The sequence below is a fragment of the Bos indicus genome, chromosome 1, assembly GCF_029378745.1.
Source record: "Bos indicus isolate NIAB-ARS_2022 breed Sahiwal x Tharparkar chromosome 1, NIAB-ARS_B.indTharparkar_mat_pri_1.0, whole genome shotgun sequence".
In the NCBI taxonomy this organism is placed as follows: domain Eukaryota; kingdom Metazoa; phylum Chordata; class Mammalia; order Artiodactyla; family Bovidae; genus Bos; species Bos indicus.
The window spans coordinates 151,897,754-151,918,597 of NC_091760.1; the positions used below are offsets into that span (position 1 = coordinate 151,897,754).

At 45.6% G+C, this 20,844-nt stretch overlaps 1 protein-coding gene across 2 annotated transcripts in view; it reads right to left on the bottom strand.

Annotated features, from left to right (window-relative positions):
• Window positions 1-20,844, bottom strand: part of LOC109563454 (collagen alpha-6(VI) chain-like) — a 177,985-nt gene that overhangs the window by 12,366 nt on the left and 144,775 nt on the right. The window contains exons 29-35 of one of the 2 annotated variants that reach the window (XM_070796948.1): window positions 19,655-19,717; window positions 18,475-18,510; window positions 18,321-18,357; window positions 16,006-16,017; window positions 11,687-12,180; window positions 5,206-5,302; window positions 1,253-1,924 (exon numbers count right to left, since the gene is read on the bottom strand). In XM_070796948.1, the coding sequence (XP_070653049.1) occupies window positions 1,253-1,924; window positions 5,206-5,302; window positions 11,687-12,180; window positions 16,006-16,017; window positions 18,321-18,357; window positions 18,475-18,510; window positions 19,655-19,717 (1,411 nt within the window). The other variant, XM_070796944.1, reaches the window with a different exon arrangement.

Below are 20,844 nucleotides of genomic sequence, written 5' to 3' on the forward strand. Positions count from 1 at the left end.
CAGAGTCAGTGGCTTTTCAGTGGCTGAGTTTCAAGGTGCTCTTCTGTTTTACCCTTACAAATGCCTCATGAGTTCTTCTTTCCAAACGACCCCTGGCCTTCACTTATTTTTTCCCCCTCATTTTCCCAGCTCTTCTTTCTGGTTCCTATTCCAGAACCCAATCCACAGAAATTTTATTCTAGGAGCATATGCCTCGTGCATCAGTGTTTCTCAAACCATATAATGTATATAGGAATCACTGGGGATCTTGATAAAATGCAGATTCTGGAACAAAATGTCTGGGGTGGGGCGGGAGAGTCCGCATTTTTCACAAGCTCCCAGGAGATGCCGGGACATTGGTCCTAGACTCACACCTCGAGTAGTAGAGAACTCGAGGACACGGCATCAGCCCCACCGACTATTCCCCAAGGCCCCTCAGACCTCCCCGGCCCTGACCAGTCAGGGTCTTTGCAGCTGCAGCCTTAGCTGGTCTCACGGTGAATGTCAGTGACAAGTTTGCGACCTAGGATGCGGCACTGGGTGCCCTTTAGCCTGCGTGTCCGCTTTCCCTTGTCTGAACTCCAAAAGTAAAATCATCAGAAGTCTGACAGTGCTTTTCGACCTCCATAGCCATATCAGGACCAGGCTTCTCTGAATCCATCCTGCTGCATTCAAAATGAATTGCAAACTTTCGAGACAAGCTCCTGCCAAGAAATATAACCCATGTTTCTTTTTTTATGGGCAACAGTTACACTAATTACTGGTGTCATAAAGAATCATTAACAAAGCTAAGAAAGTTTTGCAAGGATGCATCTTTCATTCTGACATGTAGTGGTACCTCCTAAAACTTCAGACTCTGCCTTTAGAACTTGTAAAAGCAAAGCCAAGGATTGTTGAATTTTTCTCTAGCTCTCTCTCGGAGTGTTAACTGGTCAAACTTTCCATCAAAGGGCAGCGTGATAATGTTATATGGCAAGGGTTTCTAGTTTGTAGCTAGTATCCCGGCTGTGACTACAGATGTGTGAGTAGCTGTTTGTTATGACTGCTTCTCCATAGAAACCAGAGGCATAAAAAAGAGGAGCCAGAGAATTCAATGCTTAGAAATCATAGGCTTCCTCCCTGCACCATCCATCATTCCCTGTTTTCCTTTCTCACCCTGCAGTGCCCTTGAAGACAGAGGCTTCCAAGAATCCATGTCAGTTCATCAGCCCTTCTTTGGGGAAATCCCAAATATACTGAAATGTGCAAGAAAGAATATGATTTTATGACTTACGCCTGACTGAGCTTATAAAAGCCTTCACAAACTTCACAGCGTATCTGTGGTCAGGCTTATGAATGCGGCCAAGCTGGACCAAGTGGTGATCCAAAGGGTAGCTGGCTAGATCTTCCAGTTCCTGGTCATTCCAAGAAGGCCCAAGGGAAAACACGAACAGGGTATAACCTTGACACTTGGCCCTCAAGGATTCTTTCTTTAAGGTTTCCCTGTCCAAGTGACTGGTTTCCCCAGCAGATACCACAAAAATGACTTTATTCCTTCTCAGATTGGGTGTCCTTGAGAAGACATTGTCCAGAGTCCACTGGAGGGCGTGACCAATAAAAGCATCTCCATTTGGCTGCTGAACGGATTCTTCCACGTGTCTCTTCATGAGGCGTTTGCTCTTGTAGGTGGTCAGGTTGAATTCGCTTCTAACAGGGCTCCTCTGAGTGTTGGGTAGGAAGTGAGGGGGACTGAGGCTTAATAGGGCCACCCGGTCTCCGGTGACAGAGGACTCGGGCTCTGGGGTGATTTCGAAGTGATCTAACAGCGCCCCCAAGAATCCTCGTATGTCTTCAAATTCTGCAGTTCCCACATGCCGGGAGCCGTCCAGAAGGAAAGCAGCGTCCACGTAAGATGGCACAGGGGGTGGTCTGGCTTGATCGCAAGAAGCGTCCGGCTTGCATACATCTGCAGACCAAAAGTCATTTAGGGTTACTAAACAGAAACAGACAGAAAAAGGGAAGATAGCATCTCAAACATTTTGACATTTGGAGGCTGCATGATCTTTGATGTTAATATAGTAACTGAATGACTTTGAGGTCAGCAACAGAACATTTCCTAGAATATGGTTTGCACCCTGATCCGCAAAGTACAGATTTTATACTCAGCCCGTGTTTCGAGTTCCATTCACTGACGCTATCTGACTCTTTGAAATTAGGTTGCTTTCAACAGAAGTTTCATCTTGGCTGAGTTCTAAGTTTGTAAAGATCGACCTGGACAGTTGATCTCATGCTTGTGTGTGTGTTTACTGTATCATGACATAAAAAGTAATGACCTCTCTAATTGATAATATACAGGTTAAACCAAGGACCCCTGTCATTCTACACACACTACCTTATTATGAAAAGAAATATGTTTAAAATGTAGGCGTGCAAAAAAGCAGTGCATCTTTTATTTCAATTTAAATAAAGGTTTATAACTCGATGTCTTTTTTTTTTTTTTTGTAGAGACATTAAGGACAGAGCTACCACTTATATTTTATACCTATCAGTTGAAAGCTCAGTACGTATTTATTAAATAAATGAATATAAATACTACATGTTAATGGGCTTTCATAAAATATGAGGTCATTTTAATGTGTGCATATCTCATTTTTTAAAAGAAGGTGTAGTAATAAAACAGAGTGCATTTTACTGAATCTGACCACAATACTCGGAGGAACAAAAAAAACTTGGAAATTAAAGGATCTTAGAGGTCATCTAATCTTCTAATTTTACCAAAGAGCCTGAGGGCAGGAGAATAAAATCATTTTGCCAAAGGACATCAGCATTTCTAGAAGTATCTGCATATGAAGTCAGCGTTGTACTGTGCGAGGCAGGGCCACACAGTGCCGCAGGGTGGGGAGGCCCATTGGCCTGAAAGTCAGGATATTTGTGCTCTGGTCTGGCTGTCCCCAGTAACAAACATGCTGTGTGCTCCTGTCCAAGCCTCCACCGGGCTCCAGTTCCATAGAATGAGATGGTTGGATTAGATGCACCTCGAGAGCCCTTAAAGAGCCAACACTCTGCAGTCCTACATTTTCAATAACAGTTGATAGTTGCTGCTAAGTCGCTTCAGTCGTGTCTAATGCTATGCAACCCCATAGATGGCAGCCCACCAGGCTGACCCGTCCCTGGGATTCTCCAGGCAAGAACACTGGTGTGGGTTGCCATTTCATTCTCCAATGCACAAAAGTGAAAAGTGAAAGTGAAGTCCCTCAGTCGTGTCTGACCCTTAGCGACCCCATGGACTGCAGCCTACCAGGCTCCTCCATCCATGGGGGTTTCCAGGCAAGAGTACTGGAATGGGGTGCCATTGCCTTCTCCAGTTGATGGTTAAGGATGAGCATTAAAGAGACTTTTCTCTTTAAAAACCAAAGAGAATGAAAAGCCACGCATGTGGACAGCCAGTACTTAGACAAGGGCCCAGCCATGAATAAAAGGGATTAGATGAAAGGGTAATAACCAGAGTGCAGATCCTTAATGGATGGAGCAAACTTCAGAACTCCCGTCTTGCTCAATAAAGATATAAACTCTGGGAAGGCCCCTGATGGTCCAGTGGCTAAGACTTACGAGCTCCCAACGCAGGGGGGCCCAGGCTCAGCCCCTGGTCAGGGGACTATATCCCACATGCTGCAGCTACGAGTTCGCATGTCACAACTGAAGATCCCGTGTGTTGCACCTAAGACCCAGCAGAGCCAAACAAATAAATACATATTTCAAACCAGGGACAGCAGCCTGCCCATTTGCTCAGTTTTGTGGGGTTTCTTAATTGCGGGAAACAACAGCCAAAATACCTTCCATTATGTGCCTCAGAGACAAGGCTTTAAGCCAAGAAATGGAGCCCAGATCTATCTCCAGACACACGCGGACCACTTCTGACCACAAATCACACTGGCACATGTGTCACTGAGGAGTCTGAACCCACAGCTGAGAACTCGAGGGGGAAGAGTCTGCCCGCAGTCTGGTGAGCTCCTCGGGCTGGGGGAAATGACTGATCAGAGCACAGCAGAGGGCAAGACAGCAGGAAGAGAGGGGTGTGAAGAGAGAATCCCCCTCTCTCTCAGCTGCCACTGGCCCATGAATCACTCACATGGCCAGAAGGAGCGTCTCATTGACACATGTGGAGAGGAGAGGAATTAACTGCTTACTTCAAGGCCAAGTTCAGAGTCTCGGGGAACAGTATAGTGCGATCTGTGTTTCTCATAAACTGCAGGCGTCTTAAAACTAGCTTTCTTGATTTCGATTTGGCTGTGAGCCAATTATTTCACCTCATCTGTAAAATGGATCTAATAGTCATTCAAAAATTTTAGGGCCATTATAAGGATCAAATAAAACCATTAGAAGGGTGTTTGGAATGCATACCTGGTGGTTCAGCTGGTAAAGAATCCACCTGCAATGCGGGAGACCTGGGTTCGATCCCTGAGTTGGGAAAATCCCCTGGAGAAGTGAAAGGCTACCCACTCCAGTATTCTGGCCTGGAGAATTCCATGGACTGTAAAGTCCCTGGGGTTGCAAAGAGTCAGACATGACTGAGCAACTTGCACTGCACTACACTTGGAAAGCGTTAAACCCAACAGCCTGAGTAGTAAAAATTATCATCACCACCATCACTGTTACATAAAGCAATTACAACAGTGTGTGGCTAATAATGAATGTCTGATAACCATTAGCTATCACACCCACCAGAAACCTCAGCGACTCCCACTCTTGTAATTATTAGCATGTTCAAATTATTAGAACACTCAAATGCAGGTTTTGGCCAGTTCTCTAGCTAGAACTACATACTGTGTGGAAAGCAGTCACAGGCAAATCGGCATCGCAAATCTTTCGAATCCCTAACATTTGGGGCTTTGAGAAAGCCTCTTTCCAATGAGAAATCCATTTCTGCTAACTTCCACCTCCACCATAAAGCATTTCTTTGGGACTATGAACATTTGAGGTTTAGAAAGCTCATAAAAGTATTTCACTGCACAAGGAAGTTGGCCATGAGACAGGCTGAGGTTTTCTAAAAATGATTCCTGTTTCCCAGAACGTGCATGAGCTGAGAGGATCCATCTGTGGACGAGGCTGTGTGGCAGGGTGAGCCACGGGGAGACTTTCCCAAGATCACTCACGTTGCTGCTGCCGAGTTCCAGCCCCTCCTTTCGATAGTGACTCACTGTGCTGCTGAATGACCTGAGCAAGTTACACACTCCCCGGGGGTCTCACCGTAGCAGAAAGTACACCGCTGGAGTCCCTCGAGTGCTGGTGCAGAGTCAGCTCCGGATGGGATAATGATGACTTGGAATCTGCCTGTGTCGTCAATCTGCAAGAAGCAAAAGCCAGAAGAGCTTCATGGGTGGGGCTGCGGAACCTCCCAGGATGGTTCAGAGGGCTACAGAGAGCAAAAGAGCCCCCTTCCTCTCAGAGGGTCCCCGGGGAGGCAGAACGTCAGTGGGCCCTAAGAACACTGGTCTGAGTTTAAATCAGTGACTCTCCCTTTAGCTGGAGGACAAGCAGCTATGCCTCTGTTTTCTCATCTGTGAAACAGAACAGTCATGTTACTCTTTAAAAGGGTAAGTGTGCACACAAAATGAGTTCATAACTGAAAAGCATGTTACTGGTATCAGGTAGATACCACCGCAGTCTACCTTCTCACCAAAGAATTGATGCTTTTGAACCGTGGTGCTGCAGGAGGCTCTTGAGAGTCCCTTGGACTGCAAGGAGACCCAACCAGTCCATCCTAAAGGAGATCGGTCCTGGGTGTTCACTGGAAGGACTGATGCTGAAGCTGAAACTCCAATACTTGATGGCCACCTGATGCAAAGAACTGATTCATTTGGAAAGCCCCTGATGCTGGGAAAGACTGAAGGCAGGAGGAGAAGGCAACAACAGAGGATGAGATGGTTGGATGGCCTCACTGACACAATGGTCATGAGTTTGGGTAAACTCCAGGAGTTGGTGATGGACAGGGAGGTCTGGTGTGCTGCAGTCCACGGGGTCACAGAGAGTCAGACACGACTGAGCCACTGAACAGACTGACTGTGTAGCACGGGGGACTCTAATACTCTGTAATGGCCTATATGGGAAAAGATCCTGAAAAAAGAGGGATTATATGTGACTGTGTAATTGATTCACTTTGCTGTACGGCAGTAACTAACACAACACTGTAAGTCAACTACACCTCAATAAAAATTAATTTAAAGAAGAGCCTGTGGTGGTCAGGCGGCAGAAAAGGGGTGGGCAGTGGGAACCAAATGGGGGTGCTTTGTCAACAGGGGCCTGTGCGCACAGGGTCTTTACTCTTGCCTAACCCACCAGCAGACACAATTAGTCTTTATTAATTATTAATAATTCATTAATGGCTTTTAATTACTAGTGGCTTTTCATAGGTGTCTGGGCAATCTTTCCAGTGAATCGTGTCATGACTTCATCTGCACTGTGATCAGGGACCAGGAAACCACATCCAGAGAATGTGGATCAGATCATGTGACAGGGGCAAAGTCACCTCTTCCTGCCAACTGTCAGGGTTCAGGGAAGCAAGTCACAGAACGCTTGGGCTAGAAGGAATCTCAGAAGCCAGTTCTACCATTTCAGCGATGAGGACAGTGAGCCCAGAGGAGGGTGGAACAAAGACGCCTCCAGCTTAAACTTTGCTTTCCCCACGTAAGACCTGCCTTCCACACTCTGCCTGAGCTACTTGGATGACTGCAGTTCTGTATCAAGGGTTCAAACCTACCTCAGAACACAGCTTTCACCATGTCACCCAGAGACTGCCGCCCCTGGTGCACTAGTGTGTGTTCTGTGAGTCTAAAATGTGGCAGCTAGTTGGTAACTTAGGCTTCACGTTTAATCCTGTGGCAACATGATGGTGTCAACCTAAAGCCATACTTCCTACTCACTGATGCTAGCGCATGTTTTTTTTAAACATGGAGGACCCCAGGGGGACTGTGCTCTCCCCTCCCCCTCCCCCAAGTAATCTCCTAATCAATAAAGTTCGGCAGATGTGCTCTTAGAGATCATTCATCCTACCACACAGCATTGAGCAACTACTGTTAGCATATTGCAGAAAAATTACCCAAGCTGAGTCGGGGATTTAAAATAAAGGTATCCTATGGTTCACTTTTCATTTTTAATTGGGGGAAAATTGTTTTAAAACGTTGTGTTGGTTTCTGCCATACAACAACACAACTCAGCCATGATCATGCCTATATCAGTTCAGTTCAGTCGCTCAGTCATGTCTGACTCTTTGTGACCCCATGGACTGCAGCATGCCAGGCTTCCCTGTCCATCACTAACTCCTGCAGCTTGCTCAAACTCATCACCATCGAGTCAGTGATGCCTTTCAACCATTTCATCCTCTGTCGTCCCCTTCTCCTCCTGCCTTCAATTTTTCCCAGCATCAGGGTCTTTCCCCCAATGAGTCAAGTCTTCGCATCAGGTGGCCAAAGTATTGGAGCTTCAGTTTCAGCATCTTTCCAGTGAATATTTAGGAAATCCTTCAGGATTTCCTCTAGGAAACAGCTCAACTGGAGGTCATGAAATTTCCAGCTGAGCTATTTCCTACATAAATCATGTCCCTCTTGAGCACCCCACCCCTCTAGGTCATCACAGAGTGCCAGGCTGGGCACCCTGCGATAGGTTCAATTTTTCGATTGCTCAGTATCCTGTGGATTCAAAGCTGCGCCAGCTTGGATGGTCCACAGGTTGGCAACGTGATCTTCAGTCTATGGCTCTGGGTGATACCTTGCTCTTTCCTTTCTCAACATCATGGGTTCCAAAACTGTGTGCATTCGAGAAGATACAATTAATACTCTGAGTTCTCTTCTTTCTTTAGACAATTCTCTATCAACAAAGGAAATCCTTCAGAAAATAAAAAGCCTGGGTGCTCAGAGTGCTGAAGTTTTCCACTACCCACAACCCCCGCCTCTATGCCAAATTTCACCTCTGCCTCATCACTAGAAAAATCTGTGATGTCAGCTATTACACCTAATGTTTCTTTCACTGGGAATGCTAAACAGCAGAGTAAAGGAAAGAAAATAAGGCTAGCCAAAAAGGATACATTTCTTGTAAGTATATTGTAAAGGGAGGCCCATTCTACTCTAGAATTCTTCACATGCAGCAAATAAAAGTCCACCAGAATTAAGAGGTAATTGCCCAACAAATCATAAGAGAAAACCTCTGGGACAGAACAAAGCTGAGGTTAAAGTTTTTTCAATCAAAATAGCCTTCGTTCCAGAAGAATGAATGGCTCATCACTCAGCTTCACACCATCATGAAAAATGTCCAAGAGGGAGATCACACAATCTGTTCACTCAGAAACACAGGGAAATGAGTCCGTGTTGTCAGAGCAGCTGCGTCTGAGATCTGCCATACACGTCTACACCAGTTTTGAATTTCAGATGGATTCTGCTGAACTCTCAGACAAATGGAGATGTAGAAGAGTCACAATGGTTATGAAACAGATGATGGCTTTGTAATATGGCCTCCAAATAAAAATGTACTGTGTCATTAAAATTTTGGGCTCTGCTCCTAAAATACTAACAAATGACATATTTATGGCTGATTCATGTGGCTATACAGTAGAAAGCATCACAATAGTGTAATTATTCTCCAATTAAAAATAAATTAAAAAAGAAGCCAAGGGTAAATGGAAAAGTAGTAACATCATCTCTCTTGAGCGATGCCTGGTATTAGGTTCCCATCCATTTGTTCTGAGCCCTCTGGACAACCCTGCATAGCTCCATCCTCTAGTGGGTGAGGTCTTTTGGTTTTCTACTTACTCTTGTGTCCCCAGGGTCTCAGATGGCATCTGGCATATTTCAGTTGCTCACTAAACATATGTAGGATGAATGAACCTTGGAACCAAGCCTGACTTCTGTCTGCATGTTTAACTCTTTTTCTTCCCAAGGAATGTTGAAGCCAATACTGCTCTGGTCAAGAATTTGAACCTCCACTGGTGTTCTTTTGAGATAAACTCCTTCAATAAAGGAGCAAGGAGTCTCTAGGTGATTTGGGTAGAAACTCTAAGTGGGATTGTCAGTCCTCCAAAGCTTAAAAGAAAAACTCAACAAAATACATTTTTCTTAAGCTGTATGCGATGCACATACCTTTGAGTGGGAGGGTGGAATTGTGTCTGTTTAAATTTGTATCACAGGTACCATCGATTATTTGAGTCAGGATATTAAGTTGCCTTTTCTGTGACTAAATAAAGTCAAAGGACAATGGGGCTCCCAATAAAGACAGGGAATTAGGAGGACTCTGGGCTTCCTTCGCACCTCAGTTGGCAAAGAATCCGCCTGCAATGCAGGAGACCCCAGTTCAATTCCTGGGTGGGGAAGATCCACTGCAGAAAGAATAGGCCACCCACTCCAGTATTCTTGGGCTTCCCTGGTGGCTTAGCTGGTAAAGAATCTGCCTGCAATGCAGGAGACCTGGGTTCCATCCCTGGGTTGGGAAGATCCCCTGGAGAAGGGAAAGGCTATCCACTCCAGTATTCTGGCCTGGAGAATTCCATGGACTGTAGTCCATGGGGTTACAAAGAGTCAGACAGGACTGAGTGACTTTCACTTTTCTTTTGTGTATCCAGTCACAGAGCTCTTGAGCCACTACCTCTCATAGCAACTTCATTAGCGTAGGCTGGTTCCAGCTTCTAATGTGCAAGCATTTTATTTTGTGAGTTTCATACACCAACCTGTTTCTTTTCATAATTCTGAGTTTGTTCAATGATGCTAATTGCAGTTTCAGCTCCTTAACAATGCAGACTTTAATATTATTAAATGGAGTTCAGTTCACTATCAAGAAACTGATCACAGTCCTAACTAAAACAAGAACTACTATCTTGAGTGTTTGCTATATCCCAGGCACTGGTGCATGGAGCAACATCATTTCATCTTTGCACCAACTTCAGGAAACAAGCGCCGCTTTCTGCATTTTATGGAGGAGTACTATATTTCAGTTCTGATCTGCTTAGCTTAGCACTTTCACAGAAAATATTAGGAAGCTGGAGAGGGTCTCTAAAAGGCATCTTAATCCTGCTTCTCCAGGACAGATGGAGGTCGCCCTTGCCAGGCGAGTGACCACTCCTAGAGAAGGCCTCAGAGAAAGGCGGCGTCTTGCCTACTTACATTTAGTCACCTGGCCCATGACAACATCCATCAATCTTGCCTTAAGAAAGTTTCAACTTGAGTCTAAACCAGGGTTTTCCACTGCTATGGCTCCCAGTTTCTCTGATGCTTGCTGTCTTGGAGTCGGCTGGTTAGTTCTCTGTAGTAATAACCCTCCACACACCTCAAGGCAGGGGCTCAGCTGCTTCTCACTTCCCTTTCTCTCCATGAAATAGTTTTCAAACACTTGTCCTCCTGGCTCAGGTTGTATTTCCCAACACCCTTTGCAGCTGCACTGCAGTCTCTCCTCATGGCCCTCCTACAAATGGAGAACAAACCAGCACGCTGGGTGGACACCGATGACCAGAAGGACACTGTGCCAGGTCCAGTGGGTGTTCTTTTTTTGTAAGGAACCTCTGCCATAGAGGCTCTACTCACAGGGAGTTTTGAACATCACTGTGATACTGGGTGGTTTATCTACAAATGCTACAGTACAGTGAATTTCCTGGTGGTCCAGAGCTCGGGACTCCATGCTGTCACCGCTGAGGGTGAGGGTTCAATCCCTGGTCAGGGAACTAAGATCCCACAGGCTGCTGGGCACTCAAGAATGAAAAATAAAAAGTGTCAATAGAAATATTACGTGGCAAGATTTTTAATCTTCAACCTAAGAGGCTGTAACTGGAATGATTCTTCCTTCATAAAGGGTGGATATTTACACGATCGGTAACGTTATAAACTCGGTCCATGGGTTCCCATCACATAGCAGAGACCAACACGCTGGCCACCTCAGTGACATCCTTGAGTATCTATTGGCCCTCCAACTTGGTATCTATACACCAGAGCCAACTCAGGGAGTCCTGGAGAATAGAGGCCTGGATCCAAGCCCTGACTCTGCCACGAATCAGCTGTGTGAACCTGGGCATATGGGTCCACTTCTGCAGACTCAGGCTTCCTCAGTGGCTCAGCGGGTAAAGAGCCCTCCGGCAATACAGGAGACCCTGGTTCAAATCTCGGGTTGGGAAGATCTGCTGGAGAAGGGATAGGCTACCCACTCCAGTATTGTTGGGCTTCCCCGGTGGCTCAGCGGGTAAAAAGCCGGCTTGCGATGCAGGACACCCAGGTTCAAATCCTGGGTTGGGAAGACTGCTGGGGAAGGGATAGGCTACCCACTCCAGTATTCTTGGGCTCCCCTGGTGGCTCAGCTGCTAAAGACTCTGCCTGCAACGTGGGAGACCTGGGTTTGATTTCTGGATTGGGAAGATCCCCTGGAGAAGGGAAAGGCTACCCACTTCAGTGTCTGGCCTGGAGAATTCCATGGACTCTATGGGGTGACAAAGAGTCCGACACGACTGAGCAACTTTCACTCACTCACTCTGCAGACTCAGTGTTCTCATCTACACAGTGGGAATAACAGTGATTCCCATCTCACACACACTGCTCACACACTGCTTGTGTGAACTAAACAGGAAGGTGCATATCAGGGGCTTGGCATGCTCCTGGTACATAGTAACAAACACTTCGCGCAGCTCCACGCTTTCCTGTAAATGCCCCTGAACACGGGCAGAAAGACAGAGAAGACTTCTGAGGCAGGTGGCCCTTCTTACCGCAAACGATCGCCGGACGGCAGGCACCTGATTGAAGGCGATCACCACTGGGATGATGTCCAGGGCGCTGAACTCCAGGCCAGCGGTGGTGACGGTCTGGGGGTCCACAGACGGGCCGCCGCTGAAGAAGGTGGCGATTCTTCTGGCGTGAGACCCCGGGAGCATCCGCTTGAAGACGTGCCTGGAGACAAACCTCATGGCCTTGCCGATGTCCCTGCTGGCCGTGGAGCGCTCGTAAGGGAGGGCCTCGATCTCTCGGAGGAGTCGGTCCTTCCTGTACGTGTCGGAGAAGCGGATATGGAGTCTGGCGTGGGAGTCGTAGGCCAGCACGGCCACGCGCGCGCCTGCGGGGCAGTGGTCCTCCCGGACCCGGAGGCCGCTCAGCAGGGAGGACAGCATCGCCTTCATCCGCACAAACTCGGGCTCTGTGACGCTCCGGGACTGGTCCAGCGCGAACACCAGGTCCATGGGGTACACGGGGCACTGAGGCGCTCCTGAAAGGCCAGAACAGGCACCTTACTATGAGCCCACTCGCTTAAAATGAAAAAAAAAAAAAAATGATGCGTACATAGAAGGCTAAGTAATTTTAAATGTTAAACATTAAAATATGGAAACAACTAAATCATTAAATGTTAATAACTCAAATAGTAAAACACATACTTAAATATTTAAATCTTGAATAATTAAGATTATGTTCTAAAAACTGACTTTGCTCTCTTAAATAAAGCAAAAGATGAACTCATTTATGAGACAGAAACAGACTCACTGACATAGAAAGCAAACCTATGCCTACCAAAGGGGAAAGGGGTTGGGGATAAATTGGGAGTTTGGGATTAGCAGATACACAATATTATATACACAATAGATAAACAACAAGCTCCTACTGTAGAGTACAGGGAACTATATTCAATATCCTGTAATGACCACAATGGAAAAGAATCTGAAAAAGAATATATATACATACACATGTATGTATGTCTATAACTGAATCACTTTTATGTACAGCAGAAACTAACATACTGTAATCAACTCTACTTTGGCCACCTGATGCGGAGAGCTGACTCACTGGAAAAGACCCTGATGCTGGGAGAGATTGAGGGCAGGAGGAGAAGGGGACGACAGAGGATGAGATGGCTGGATGGCATCTCTGACTCAATGGGTGAGTTTGGGTAAACTCTGGGAGCTGGTGATGGACAGGGACCATAGTGCCAGGCACATGCCAGGTGCTCAATTAATGCCCGCCATTACTATTATTGTTATTGACTTACCCATTGAGAGAGAGAAGAGCTATATTACTTAAAAGAATAAGGAGAGTGTTAACTGATGAATTTTTATTTATGTTAGAAAAACAAACTTAACCAATAAATATGCCTTCTTACTTAGAGAAACTTTAAGACTGTTAAACTCGAATGTGTCAAGATTTATTCACTGATTGCAATTCATTCATTCTAATCCCAGTATCCTGCACTTACCACAGTCAGAGATTTATATCTAATTATCTGAGGAACGTTTGCCTCTCCCACCACTTTATGAAGTCTGGAGACAGAGACGGTCTCTCTTGATCTGCCAGATGATTAGTCCCTGCCATGTATCTGGGGTCTCATAAAGGTTGAATGAAAAAGAAGCAAACGAAGGACAGTTCTTTGGAACAGGGACGGGAAGAAGAAAAGAACTTTCAGGATGGATGAGATGCCTGGTGTTGAGATGCATGTTGGTAAAGAGGAAAGTTGAGGGATGTCCTTCCCTTGGAGGGGGGCCTCCTCTCATTCAGAGGCTAGCAAGTCAGCTCTTCCTAGGCAAGCTCAGGACTCTGACCCACAGTGTCTGGCCAAGTGGGCCCAGGAGGGGGTCACCTTCTCAGCTGGTCCACCTGGACCTCATCACCTTGGTGGTGGTTTAGTCTCTAAGTCGTGTCCAACTCTGTGACCCCATGGGCTGTAGCCTGCCAGCTCCTCTGTCCATGGGATTTTCCAGGCAAGAATACTGGAGTGGGTTGCCATTTCCTTCTCCAGGGGATCTTCCCAACCCAGGGATAGAACCCAGGTCTCCTGCATTGCAGGCAGATTCTTTACCAACTGAGCCACCAGGGAAGCCCCATCACCTTAGTGCCAGGCTATCATCTCCTTCTGGTCCTAGGCGCTGGGACCTTCACAGGCAAAAGGCCTAGCAAGAATAAATGTTCAACCCCCGAATTGCGCGTCTCAAGGCAGAAGGGCAGAATTACTATCTTCTGAGTCTAATTTAGTGGGCTGAGCAGAAACTTAAAAATTTCAGAAATTTCAGAAAATCAAGGTCACGGCAATTTTACCATAAAAACCGAGTAAAATTGTGACCAAACATGACCAAGTTTCCAGTAGATTTTGTTTGGGCTGCTATCTCACATGGGAGCAACAGCAGCAATAACAGCATTGCAGCCTCAGCTCTGTAAAGGGGGAAAAAGATACAAGCACACTGGCTGACGATAACAAAAAATTCAAGCTTTTCGAGAAAAATCCCTCAAGGCTCACCAGCATGCTGCCAGCACCCCGAGGATTCTCAGGAACGCTGGGCTGGACTGTGGAGGCGCTGGGGAGGACCCATCCAGACGTGAGTCCCCAAGTGGAGGACCGATGTGCTGACAGTCACTGCACAGCCCAGAGCAAGTGACAATGAGGACAGAGGGAGGCGAACCCAGGCCCCTCCAGGGGACCACCACCCAGCAACAGAGGCCCGTCCAGGCCACTGCCAGGCTGGCCTAGAAGAGCCCCACACGGCCCCTCCCTCTAACACGAGTCCTCTGGCTTTTACACACATCCTCTCTACAAGGCTTCCCTGGTGGCTCAGTTGGTAAAGAATCTGCCTGCAATGCAGGAGACCCTGGTTCAATTCCTGGGTCTGGAAGATCCCCTGGAGAGGGAATAGGTTACTCACTCCAGTGTTCTTGGGCTTCCCTTGTGGCTCAGCTGGTAAAGAATCTGCCTGCAGTGCGGGAGATCTGGGTTCAATCCCTGGGTTGGGAAGATCCCCTGGAGAAGGAAAGACTACCCACTCCAGTATTCTGGCCTGGAGAATTCCGTGGACCGTGTAGTCCTTGGGGTGGCAAAGAGTCGGACACGACTTAATAACTTCCACTTTCCCTACAATGCACTCTCCCACAGCAGCCAAAATAAACCTTAAAAACTTGTTCGTCAGTTCACTTTTATACCTTCAATACTTTTAATGCCCTCCCATTCCATTTTGAATAAAACCTGGCCTCCTAAATGTAACCTACAAAACCCAGTGGGAAAGTCCCTGCTTCCTTCTCCAGTTCTTCACATGCCACGTCCCCCTCATCATCAAGTCTCTGTGGCCGTGGGCTTCCATCAGGAACTTGAAAACACCTGGGTCTCTCCTGTGCTATGGCCTTTGCACTTGCAGGATTCCCTGCCGGGATCTTGCAAAGCCAGCTTCTTTTTTATTCTTCATCCAAACTTTAGTGTCATTGCCTCATTGATGAACCCGCCCTTCAGAGGCATTTCTCCCCTCCTCTAATGTTATTCTGTAACAGAATATTCCATTCTTTATCTCTTTCATAGTAACCAAAGGATTCTGTAATTCTTTTGCTTGTTCACTTATCTGGATCCTCCACAAGAATGGAAGCTTCCAAAGACAGGAATTATGCCCCTCTTAGTCAGCACTGTCTGGGACAGAGACTGCAATATAATGGGCTTCCAATAAATATTTGCTGGATGAGTGAACAAGCCACCAGAGGGCACAGATGCATTTATATAAAAAAAGTATAAGGGTATAAAGGTATGGAGGGCCATCGCCCTCTGGGTTATAACAGAAACATCATGTATCCAGTTTTTATAATATTCCTGAAAACTGGCCCAGAAAGATATTAAGCCAATTTGGTAATTAACATCAGCCATGATCTCCATAGGTTTTAGCACTATCTGAGCTACACATGTAGCTTACTTGCTATCTTATCATCCCTAGCTTTATTCCATGCACTTTTGCCCTTTGCCCTTAATCCTTAAAAACTAGACTACAGACATAAATAGAGAGAGAAAAGGGAGGGAGGAAAAAATATTATTACAGAAAGTCTACTGGTAAGGTAAATGGTACTGGAAGTCATTAAAATGTTAATAATTAAAAGATCAAACACTTGGTTGACAAAGAGTTGTGAGACTCAGCTTAAACGTGAGTGATTTATTGGAGGCAGGGCTACGGCTGCACTACCAAGAGGGCTTAGATAAACTTTTTATAATTTGGCAGGCAACACAATGTTCTAACTCATCTTTCCAGATGTGCGACATTTTGGAGCTTGATTATAATATGCTATAAATAAAATTACTCACCCTGTCTGCCAGCTGGGGAAGAAGAACAAAAGAAGTTTGGTTATTATTTGGTAGGAGAACAGCGTTCTGTATTGTGTAAGAAATCATGGCAACCGAGACTCTACTTCGTGAGCTTTTTGTAGACGACTCAACAAATCAAGGCCACAAATAGTGTTTGAAGATATGCAGACAGATCAAGCATCTTGGTAAAAACATAGGTCCTTCCACAGAGAAATAGGGCTGGAGACTCGGGAGGGCCATAAGTCAGCAGCAGGCAGCCAGCTGCCAGAGGCAAAGGCTCTCTGCCTGGGAGGGGGCAGCACATTGCAGAGAGAGGCACCGAATTTGGAAAGTTAAAAGGTCTTAACCCCTTTTCACTCTAAATTTCCCTGTGTAGGTGTCTATAGCTATTGATTACATATAGGTACACATATATACATATTTATATACATGTGTGTATGTGTAAACATCCTCGATAGATTTAGTCTTAAGTAAATGAAGCTTTCTCTAGGGATTTGTGTCGAAACAGAATTTCTGGGACACAGAGCATCAAACATCTTCAACTTCAATGCACTTCAGTTGTGTCCGACTCTGTGCGACCCCATAGACGGCAGCCCACCAGGCTCCCCCATCCCTGGGATTCTCCAGGCAAGAACACTGGAGTGGGTTGCCATTTTCTTCTGCAATGCATGAAAGTGAAAAGTTGACAGATTACTCTCTTATGTGGGTTTCCCTAGTGGGTCAGTCGGTAAAGAATCTGCATGCAAGGCAGGAGACCCAGGTTCAATCCCTGGGTCGGGAAGATCCCTTGAGAAGGGAATGGCTACCCACTCCAGTGGTCTTGCCTGGACAATCCCATGGACAGAGGAGCCTGGGGGGGCTACAGTCCGTGGGGGTCTAAAAAGAGTTGGATGCGACGAGCAGCTAACACAAATGAAGCTTAAACTTTAGGGCCACACTGTCCAATAAGAAGGCCACCCGTCTCGTGTGACTATCAACATTTGAATTAATTTAAATTAAATGAGATAAATGCAGCTTTTCACTTGCACTAACCATCCATCAAGGCTCAAATTCCCCTGTGGCCAGCGGCTACATGTTGGACAGTACAGTGGACACTTCCATCATTGCAGAAAGTTCTGGGCAGCACTGTTGCCAGCCTCTCACCCGAGGGGCCCCTGGCAAGGCCTTGAGAAGGGCCCAGCCGTGTGTTCACATGATTACATACTTTTATAACAGGCAGAAGTCATTGGCTGTAATTTTCTTTCTTGTTCTAAATGACACTTCTGAAGCAGTTTTGTACCTCGTTTTGGATTTATAATTCTGTGTTAAATCACTCACATTTTGAAAGCTCAGATCTCATCACACTTGGGTCTACCCTTGAGTCAATATATGTCATATGGCTCTAACATCAGAAAGCCCACTCTGTTAGTCCAGCCTCAAAGCAAGCAATCTTCATGATCCAATGCATAGATTTGATTCCCAGAATGGATGGTTCCATTCTGCTACAAGGCAGAGTTAAGATCAGCACTGCATTCAAAGCTTTGCAAAGTCTGTCTTTGAGACCCATACTCTCTCCAGAAATAGGATCTTAATTTGTCTGTTTTCTCCCCCCAGATGCCTTGAGGGAACTGTGACATTTCTTTGAATCCTAACGTTTATCTAAGAAGTCGTTTGTAGGTGAACATTAAGCAACCAAGTCTCCTCATCTTGTCCATGGCATTCCTTTGATGCTGCTAACACACGTTTTGATAGAAGAGCCTGTTCTAAGGGTCTCAAAGCAAATTCAAAAGAGCCTTTGCCAAATCAAAACCCATTTCTTGCTATTAAAACTTTGAAAGTAAAGAAAATACAGGTAGACTGGGTAATTTTAGAAGCAAATGAGTCTAATTCAAGGCAGTCAAGCACACCTTCTCAGGGAATGATAAAGGTCAGAGTTCCCACCTGCCAGGATACCTCCTTGCCATGGCTGGCTCTTTCACAGCAGCTGAATTCGATCCTTAGCTGTTGTCAGGGGTTAATAATTTTATAAAGTTTAATGTGACTCCTCACTGGTTGATCTCACCATCAGGAGAGTTCTGACCTCCTATCTTCATTTTTCCCTGATTAAAAGCACTAGATGTATCCTTCGTTAGTGTTGGGACGCGTTTCAGTAGACATGCTGGGAGCCAGAGAGGGAGTTAACAGACATCAGTCTATGCCACCTCCAAATACACACAGTGACATCGCTAATTTTAAGAAACTGTCTGGTAACTAGTCTCAATTTTGAATGCAGAATTTGCTGCTTTTTTCCTACGAATGCTGACACCCCGGGTGATCATCCTAAGCGCGGTACTTACGACTATGGTCCCGCACATACTGGATGAGCTCACATGTCTGCAGTTCAAAAGATAAAACAGAATGAATTAACCAACAGACTCCAGGTCCTGCAAGTTGAGAAATAAATAAATGTCACGGGATGCTTGGGCTCTGTTGGAGTCAACAGATACATACAGAAAACGAAGCCAATCCTTTGGCCCCTTTCACACCCTGGGGAAACAAAAAGAATGTGGTTTCAGGGTTCTGGAAGCACATCGCAGGAGCCAGAATATGCATCAACATTACTCTAAGAAAAAGATAGCTTCTTAACCTTTTTATTCTCACTAAGAGGGAGAAAAAAACTCCCTGTAGGATACTCATCATTAGATTAACAATAACGTTCTAAGGGGAGGGAACTGTACGTAGTGAGCCTCCAGCGGCCACTGTCCTCCTGCTGTGTCTCTGGACGATAAGGGTTGTCCAGAAGATAAAGACGGAGCTGGCAATGAGACACTGGCCGGGAGAGCTTTGCAGCAGACCCTGGGGCTAGAACTAGACAAGGCTGAGCCATCCCCTGTGCCGGGCCCTCCTTAATGCAGAGGTATCGAGTTCCCCAACACTTTGCCTTGGTCACTGGGCAGCCGCTGAGCAGAGCCTGAATCTGTGCCCATCATCAGCTGGATGACAAAGGGCCTAGACAGGCCAAATATCTGGAAAGGCAATCCGCACTGTCTTCCAAAAATGAGTATATATATATATATATATGTATATGACCATATATACATATATGATCATATATATATATATACACATATATATATATGTACATTTCTATCTATCTGGGTAGGGGATAGAAAGAACAAAGTGGAATTATTTTGTATTTCGTCTGTTCAGTCTCAAGTTGGAACAGGAAGAGTCTGGCTGAGCTCAAAGAGACGGGGAAAAATGTGACGGCGCCCCACCCAAACTCCTCAAGAAAATAAGTTCCATGTGAATGCACTGTTGGGAGCTTATTCACTATTTGTTAATTTCCTCTCCCTTTCTTTCATTCACTGATCACTGACTCTGAGAAAAAAGGCAAGGATTGGTCAGATAAATAAAATTCACTGATCATTGAGAAACCTCATTCTAGATGAAATAAGAAATGTCTTTTTGCTTCCTTCCTCGGTTCCCCCCACCACCCGAGAAATAGCAACTAATATTTAATCAGCATTTTTTTTCCTCCTCTCCCTGAGGACATTGAAGGTGGAAAAGTGGTGGAAATCATTGACAAGCTGCAAACACAGAAAGCATATGCATTTGGATAATGAAGACTTCGGGCACTGACTTTTTATCTGGAAAAGGAGCTGATGTGATTTATGGGTTTTTGATTTACCTTGCGTCCAGGAGGTCCCAGCTCCCCAGGGGATCCTGGTTCTCCGGGAAGCCCAGCAGATACCTTAAAGCAGAATTTATTTACCTTAAAATTATACATATATGTTTGTGTGCTATGTGGGTGTTTTACATTTCAAAAGCAATACACTTTTGCCGGGAGCCGGCGAGAGGCACTCCACTCATGACAAAGGTCATGAGGAAGGAGGCTCGGCATACGTAAAGGTGGGATCGAGCCTCAGGAGTCCCGCTGGATATTCTCGAGCATCTACCCCCAAAAACCAGAGTCTGCCTACTTTACTGCTTTGTGCTCTCACCTCCGACTTTACTGGGGGCTGTCCCCCACCACCATCTCGCTCTCTCTGATAAAGAGTTAACTGACAGCTCCAGTTAATAAAGCTCCTGGGCATTAGGAGTGTTTAAATCCAAACCCCTCAGATAGCTCTCTAACTCGCCTGACAAGTTTACCTGGACTCCTACAGCTATGCATATGATTGTTTACAGTCTCCCAGCCTCGAGAGGCACGGGAAGCTTAAGATATTCAATTAGCTTAGAGCCTCTCAGAGAGTTAGAAACTGTCAGAATAAAACTAGTAAAAGATTTCATTGATGAGACAATGCTTGCTGCCAAGTTTCCACATCCCCTGTATTGTATCCTTGAATGTGTATTAATTAATATAGTTGGTATGTCGAAAAAATAAGTAGTGGCCTTGGTGTTAGCAACTTTAGACCCTTAAGGTAATAAATTCTTTCCTTTGTTGTAAACCCACTGCACCTCTGCCCTATAGGAATGCAATTTTATCTAACGCCTTCGGAGGATGGCGCCAAACCTTAAAATAATTACTCTTAGAGAAAATAAGTCTTACAGTTGACAAACCTTTGCCAAGAGTCATAAAATGTTAATAGGCCTTCTGGCCAGAAGATGATGTAAATCACCTAAACCATTTGAATACGATAAATTTGCAGGAAAGAAACTCTGGTTTTTGATAAGGATCAAAGACTGCTGACTTTGTATGATTTCACATCCCCTATTATCCTCTATGTGCAACTTACGGTATAAAAGCCCCTGTTGAAAATAAAGCTACGGGCCTTGCTCAGCAAAGCTTGGTCTCCCCATGTCATTCTTTTCACATTCCGGCTGAAGTTTCCATCTGGAGTGTGGAGGTCCTCTTCGACCATTTATTTGCCTGGGCTT